The 7,738-nt window shown below is 62.8% G+C and overlaps 1 protein-coding gene across 1 annotated transcript in view; it reads right to left on the bottom strand.

Moving 5' to 3' along the window:
• Nucleotides 1-2,582: 2,582 nt before the first annotated feature.
• The window catches only part of LOC120393308 (major histocompatibility complex class I-related gene protein-like), a 112,430-nt gene continuing 107,274 nt past the window's right edge, over nucleotides 2,583-7,738 (bottom strand). The window contains exons 8-9 of the mRNA XM_039517840.1: nucleotides 3,867-3,899; nucleotides 2,583-3,429 (exon numbers count right to left, since the gene is read on the bottom strand). Coding sequence (XP_039373774.1) covers nucleotides 3,425-3,429; nucleotides 3,867-3,899 — 38 coding nt within the window. The 3' untranslated portion in view covers nucleotides 2,583-3,424. The remainder of the gene's footprint in view (nucleotides 3,430-3,866; nucleotides 3,900-7,738) is intronic.

Below are 7,738 nucleotides of genomic sequence, written 5' to 3'. Positions count from 1 at the left end.
GGTCACAGACGCTGAAATGTCAGACAGGCCTGAGCGCCTGGGGGGTGAGACAGGCTGTTAACGATGGCGGCTGTGGGAACATTGACCGTCTCTGAGCTCAACAAAACTTAACAAGGCGAATGGAATCTCTCCGCTCCCCTGGGCCACTGGGCAACATCACGATCTCCAGAGGGGGAAACTGAGGCAAAGTAACAGGGAATGATTGTGTCAAAATGAGATAGCGAGTCAGTGGAGTCCCAGCTCCCCCATAACCCACTAGCCCCCCCACTCCCATCCCAGAGCCAGGGATAGAACCCAGGAGTCCTAGCTCCCAGCCCCCCGATCTAACCAATAACAATTCTTTCCTGAACCTCTGTGGACTAAGCCAGCAGAACCAGCACTGGCTCCTGCGGCGTTCGGTGAGGTGGCTGAAGGAGGGGGGAGCGGGAGGGACAGATTTGGGGTGCGGGGTGCAGTGTTTGTAGAACTGTCTCTCATACCAGCCCTGCTCTGGAGGATGGGCTTGTTGCTCTGTAACAGCAGTGGGGGGGCTGGTGGTGTTTTTGGGCAGGTCCTACATCAGCTCTGGGTCATCTTCCACCCCCAGAGCTGTGGCTCTGGGATTCTCAGTCAGTAGGTGAATGGAACCGAATCTGCTCCACTGAGCAGGGTGGGGAAGGGGGTCTGGGCAGCCCCCCAGGGACACACACCCAGGGGAGGGTGCAGGAGGTTGTTCTGCTTCCCCAGGGTAAAGGTACGAACGCCCTCCCTGGGTGTGTTGGCTGCCTGGGCCAGGGACCGCAGCAGAAGGAACGGGGCCCCGTGGCTGTCAGTCGCTCAGGGGGTGATCCCCGACCCCCCCACCCCCCAGTGTCGCCAGCGCTGTGTCACGGGGGCTGCTTCTGTCCGCTCTCCGGGAGGCGGAGCACCGACTCAGGTGCGAGACAGACGCTCTCCTGCCGGCAGAGGCGGTGCGTTCGCTCAGCGCCCCAGCAGAGCAGCTGCACCGGTGCCGCCCTGGCGGTGGGGACCAGCCGCAGTAACATTGACGGGAGGATGAAGCAAACGCCCAGCCCCCGCTGTCAGGGCTGCCTCCCAGCTGCACCAGCCCCTTGCCTAGGTCAGGGGCACAAGCCTGGGGGCTGGTAAATGCGGCTCCTGCTCTAGTTCCCCCTGTCCCCCCCCCACTCACCTGCCACCCATTAAACTGGACCCCAGGTGGGGGGGGGGGTGGTCCTCAGGTACCAGACTGGGCCTGGCCCGGCCCCCCTCCCCCAGAGCCTGTGTCTGAGCGAGACTCCCAAGGGGAGATTAGCCCTGTCCACACCTCCTTCCCCTCCCCTGCACCACCCCTGTCCACACACACTGCTGGTCTCTGCAGCCGGGCTGGTGTAACCAGCGCGGTGCATCGTTCCGCACGTGGCTGCAGTGAAATACAGCTCGGCCTGTACACATGGGGGATATGCACTGCCCGGTGTGAGCACCTTGCTAGCAACACACCTGTCCTGGCTATCAACTGAACTACCCCTGTCAAGCTGTCCCCCCACGCCCAACCCAAGCAGTGACACTGGTGCAAACCCCGTGAGACTCAGGCCTTAGCGGGCGAAGGTTTATCCCCCTGCGGGCGAGTGTCCCTGTGAAACCCCCAAGCCCCACAGAGCCCAGCACACGTCACACACCGATTTACTGGGGTGAGGGACATGACTGGTAACAGCGCAGAACCCACCCAAACCAGCGCCCGGTTTGATCTCCCTCCCCTCGGACCCTGTCAGCGACAGGGGGAGGGGGGAAAGGCCCCAGCTGAGGTGCTGATCTCTGAAGGATTCAGTCTCCCCAGCCGGCCCCACTCCTCTAACCCTGCGCCAGGCTGACAGAGCCCCCAGCCCCCACCCCAGCCCCATTCCAGGATCTGAACCCGTCCTAGCCTGGGGGGTCACTGTGTGCAGTGCCCAGGCTGCACGGCCCCACCCGGCGGGGCGTACTGGCACTACAGCCGTGGTGGCCTCAGCCTCCTGCAGCTCAGCCTGGCTCAGCCCCCATTCAAGGGGCTGCCAGCCCCGGACCCGGCTTAGCTGCCCCACTCCCCGCCCCTCCACATGCTGCCCCAGCTGGAGGAGGGGTTCAGGGGCTGGCTGCTCAAGGATTCATTTGATCCCGAGTTTAAAGGAAAGAGACCTGTGAGGAGCTTCCCAAAGCAGTAAGGGGTTTAGGAGCACCAGGCTGATTGACGATTCCTGGTATGCATGCTCCTAAATCCTTTCGGCACTCTTGAAACTCTCCCCGAGTCACAGGCCCTGTAATGTTCCTGACCTGTCATCTCTGCTCTGTGTCCGATGAGCCTTCAGCAGGGGCAGCTTGGCCTGTCCCAGGCACCCTGTTACTCGGGGCTGGGCGGCTCTGGGCAGCTGTGTCTCATCAGTGTCGCTGCTGCCCAGTCCCACCCCTGCCCAACACCCATTATTCACCCCAAACACGTCCGACCACCCCAAACCCAACGTACACACGCCAGCCCCTTCCTTCCAGGCCCCTGCGCCCCCCAGCACTGCCAGGCAACCCCCCCATTCTCTGACCCGCCACAGACAGAATCCTCCAAACGGGCTGGAGAGAGATTAAAACCCCAAACCTACATTTATTGTGTCCAACTGAAAATTGCCAAGAGACAGAACGTTACTATTTAAAACTGGTTTTAAAATCTTAAGCAAAAAAAAAATTACATCTCATCTGTCACACACAAAAATCAACCCATTTGGGAGCAGAATCGGCGCCAGCGTAGGCTTTGTCTACACGCAAACGTGCACCAGATCAGTTAGGGGACACTGATCCTGGGAGAAGAGGTGGCTTTTTCTGGTGTCGCTTGAGTCACTTGGGAATCAAAACAAGCCCTGTCTTACACCAGACTCAGTGTCCACACAGGGATTTAACTAGCCCACTTCAAACTCACACCTCTGTAGTGACACTGGTGCAAATCGCAATGTAGACAAGGCCTGACACTGGGGTGACCAGTGCCCTGACAGCAGGATTTAGCCCATTACACAGGAAGCTGCAGCAGCAAAAAGAACAACATCTTAACACCGTAATCACCACGGAAACAGAAAACGGGCTAAGTTACAATCAAAGCGAACAGGACAGTGTGTGCTGGGTACAGCCCATCGCTAACAATTCAGTCCAGCCAACCCTGGTTATTTTTCTATCCTCATCGATTTAAGTTTTAAAACAAGACAGTTCTGTAGCAATCAAACACTAAGCGACCCCGACCATCCCTGGCTGTCTGCAGCCACGGAGAGTTCAGTTCTCTCACAGGCGGGCGTTTGGCTCGGGTACAATCAAGGCAAAGGCTTTAAGCAGGTTGTGGAAGGTGCTGCTGAGCTGTTTCATTCCCAGGAGCCTGATCTGCTCCGGTCCCATCTCGTGTCTGGGATCCCCCAGCCAGGGCTGACGGGCTCCGTTACGCTGCAGAAATGAGACGGACAATCAGTGCTGGGGTCAAGGTGAGCAGACCCAGCAGTGCCAGTTACGGTACTGGGCTCACCTGGCGCTCGGGGTGAAGCTCTGGCTGGGTGCTACATCCCGCGCCGAGGGGGAGGAGACCGGAAAGCCAATCACTGTCCCACTGAGCGACAGTGACCACTGCTCCCGGTGCCCAGCACAGCATCTGTGACGCATCCCAGCCCCTTCCCCTAGAGCCAGGGACACCCCGACCCCCTCCCGGAGTCCCTGTGGCCTGGAACCCCTCCCTGCAGAGGGGAGATGCAGACCCACCCCCGCACTCAGCACCCCCACTGCAGGGAGATCAGGGCATGGCTCCCTGGGGCCAGCTGGTCAGAGGGTCAGGGCCTGGGGGGCTCTGGGCAGGGATCTACCCCCCAGCTGGTGTCCCCCTCACTTACCCTTGACACAGGTGTTGGATCCCTGGTCGCTTCCTAGGAGGGAGAAGGAGAAGGGGGGTGTTAGCGTCTCCGGCCCTGACCCCCCCCCCAGGCCCCTCGTGTCAGTGTTTACCCTGCTGCAGGGTGGGGGCGACGCTGCCCCAGCCGAGCGGCTGCACTTTGCCTGGTGTGAGGGACGGCGCAGTATGAGCCAGCGGGGGTCAGGGCTGGTCACTGCTCCCCGGGGCTCAGATCCCTGTGCCGCCTCCCCCGAGGACTTGGCCATATGAGGGTGGGACTCTCAGAAGCACCTTAGTGACTCAGGAGCCCAAACCCCATTGAAATCAGTGGGGCTGGGGCTCCTACATCCCATCCCCCACAGTGTAGGACACGTCCCACCAGCACCAAACCCCACTCCCAGCAGGATGGGGAGGGGTTAGACCCAGGCCAGACAGCGCCAGGGCGAAATGCTGCTCCGAGGGGTCAGACGCACCCCAACCCCACGGGAAACAAACACGGCTGGTCTGGCACAAGGTGTGCGGCCCCACCGACCTCACGGGCTGCCGCAGGAATTTCAACGCAGCCGAGGGGAGTTGGGTGCTGACACTCCCCTGACTCCCAGTAACTCCCCTGGGTTCCTCTGAACGCAGCCTAATCAGGGCTTGTCTACATGGGGAAATCGATCAGCGCAGCTGTGGCTGAGTAATTCAGCTCTGCCGGTCAATCTCCCTATGCAGCCAACCCCCCAATGTCACCGAAACAGCAGTGACCCCCCCACCCCACAGAGGGACCCTGGGGTGCGTTAACATGTCCTGTGCCTCCCTCCGAGGCCTCAGGTCCCAGCACGTCCCCTGGGCTAGCGTCACCCGCCCGTCACCTACCGGAGCTGGCAGAGCCTTCGTGAGCTGTGGGGGAGAAGGAAGCCGGGGTCAGTGTCTTGGGAACGCAGGGTCCCCATTCTCCCCGCCCCACACTGGTTATACACGTACACACCCCAGTGACTCTGAGCTGTTCTGCCCAGACACCATGGTGATGGGCGACCTACACAGAGCACCCAGGCACAGCCAGGGTGTCAGTGTCACTGCCCAGGACTGTCACTGGCCACTCCCGCTGCTGCAGCTCCCCAGCCTCCGAGAGGCTGTGGGGGGCTGGGGGAGGTCTCCTGGGACTGGCCCCAGGCTGCCACGTACCAGGTCACACAGTGACAGGGACCAGGGGGGAGACTCAGCACTTACCTGCAGCTGCTTTGTAGCCGCTGTTCTTCTTCTCTGCGGAGACAAGGCAGATCGCAGTGAGTGCGGCTGCTCCCGGGGCGGGAACCGGCTCCGCTCTGTGCCCAGGGGCCCGGCCCATCCCCGGGGCAGGGTGACAGGCTCTGTACCAACCATTTTCCTCCCTGGGTTTCAGGCTGGTGGCTCTGGCCCAGCCAGGGCCACACAGAGTTTTGGGGGCCTGGGGCAGAGTCTGAGGCCCCCCCAAAGGTGTAAAAACGAAGGGGGAGACTGAGATGATGAGGGGCAGAGAGTGACCCCACCCCACACTCATGCTGCCTCAGGAGTGCCTGTCCTGGGGGGCTGGGCCCGGCTCCCCACTCTTGGCCCTGCGACCTGGCGCACGGGGTCACAGCACAGACTCAGGTGTGGGGCTGTGACCCCACATGCCAGGTCAACACCGTCAACTTCTGCGGCTGGGGGGCCCAGAGCAAACTGCCCCTTTGTTCCCCATGGGGCAGCCCTGGGCCCAGCAGCAGAGCGGGGCAGCCACACAGCACTGCCGCTGGGGGCTGTAGGGTGGGTGCAGGGGCCCAGACAGGCCAGAGCAGGTCAGCAATCCCAGCCCAGGCTCTAGGGTGATGGGCACGTCACCACGGCCTGGCACAGACAGCGCATCGGTGCCCCACCCGGCACTTACTGAGGAAGACAACGGCTCCAGCGATGGCAGCGACCAGCACGAGAACCCCGATAACGACACCCACAATCAGCATCATGTTGGACTTGGGCCCTGAAACGGGAACGGGCCAGTGAGCAGGGGAACCTCAAACCCTCTTTCCCTGTTACATGGGGCAGTCACTCCGCCCCCACTGGAGCAACCGTAACCCCCCAAAACCTCCTTTCCCCATCCCAGGCCAGTCCCCCCCTTACCCCAGGGCACTCTCAGATCCTCCGCCAGGCTGGGGTGCTCCACGCAGCAGGTATAATCAGTCTCACTGCTGGGGTCGATCTCGATGGTGGCCCGGGTCTGGTAGGTCCCATCCCCGCTGGGAACAACCCCCCACTGGATCGTGTCCTGCGGCACGGCCACCCCCTTCCTCAGCCACACGACGGCCACGCTCCGCGGGTAGAAGCCGTGGACCCGGCAGGAGAGGGTGGTGAGCCCGTCCCGGCTCGGCCGGTCGCTCACCTGCGCCCGCGGTGGCTCTGGGGGGAAGGAGAGATGGAGTTAGCGGGAACTCCCTGAGCTGGATCCCTCGGGGCTGCATCAGCCGAGGGGCCTGGCCAGAGGGACAGGAGCTGGTTCAGCCGCGCTCTCACATCTGGTTCTGACACACGCAGCCCATGGCCACAGCAGGCACCCCGAGGGGCTCTGCTCAGCTGGGGGAGCAGCGCTGAACAAGGTGGCACGGGACAGGGAGACGACGGCGGCTCCTGCGGTGATTCTGGGGCCTCACCCGATGGGTGGGGACAGACACATCCCGCCAGGGACAACGCTCAGCATGATGGACGTGGGGGGGGCGATCTCTGCAGTGAGGATACACCCCATTCAGTGACCCCTGGGGTCTGACGTGCCCCCTCACCTCTCCTCTGCAGCGTCTCCTTCCCGTACTCCAGGTACTTCCCCAGCCACTCGATGCACTCCTGCTCCAGGTAGCCCTTCCAATACTGAGCGATGCTCCTGTCAGCATCCCATTTCCGTTTGGTGATCTGAGCCGCGTCATCTGCCGCCACCCAGGTCTCGTGGTCCTTATCGAAGCTGATGAAGTCTCGCCCGTCGTAGGCATCCTGGCGAAAGCCCCCAATGGAGCCGTCAGCCCGGCGCTCACAGCCGTACATCACTTGGACAGTGTGAAATCCTGAAACACACGGAGCCGGGGCCCAGGGCTGGGTCAAGGTTTGAGCCACAGGGAGCAGCTGGAGATTCTCCAACACCCCCAGGGCCCTGCGAGGGGGGCACCAGCCCTGAGACCCCCTGCTGGGGGCCTCCCACCCCCTGCCCCAGGCAAGGAGCAGTAGAGGGGAGTCCTCCAAGCTGCCTAGAGCGGCTGCGGGGAGCAGCCAATCAGGGACCAGCAAAGGAGGAGCAGCTGGACAGAGCCCCCCACCCCTGGAGCGAGGGCACAGGGTCCCTCTGCCCCTCCCCCCTCACACCGACCCCACCCAGCAGCGCCCCCGCCCCCCACGTGCCCGATGTTCCCAGTGTCTCCCTGTTCCCGTTTGCAGGGCCCAGCTCCAGGCGCCGCCCAGCGCCCCGGGGCGCGACCACGGCCCAGGAGCAAACCCCGCTGGTTCTGCCCCTTTTCAGCCTGGCCGCCGGCTCCCACCCCACGGGGCTGCAGCCGCAGGACGCCCTGTGCTAGGGTGGCTCCTATTTCCCTACAGCCGGGCAGGCAGCAGAGACACGGCCCTTGGCTAAGGCAGCCCCACGTGCCAGGGTTTACTGGGAACCCAGAGCAGGGCGGCCCTTGGTACATGGCTGCACCTGGGCTGCCAGGAGGTGGGGATGGACATGGGGGCAGGAAAGAGAAGCAGGGAGCCCGTGGGTGCACTGGAGGGGAGGGGGGGTGGGGCGGTATGAGAACAGCCCAGCCGGGGACCCAAGCACCCTCGCACGCCCCCAGCCCCACACAGAGAGAACCACAGTCTGGGCTGCGTGTTCACCAGTGACAGGCGATTTGG

Source organism: Mauremys reevesii, unplaced genomic scaffold, assembly GCF_016161935.1.
Source record: "Mauremys reevesii isolate NIE-2019 unplaced genomic scaffold, ASM1616193v1 Contig18, whole genome shotgun sequence".
In the NCBI taxonomy this organism is placed as follows: Eukaryota; Metazoa; Chordata; order Testudines; family Geoemydidae; genus Mauremys; species Mauremys reevesii.
The sequence above is the reverse complement of the archived record's forward strand: the minus strand, read 5'-3'. Positions and strand labels throughout refer to the sequence as shown.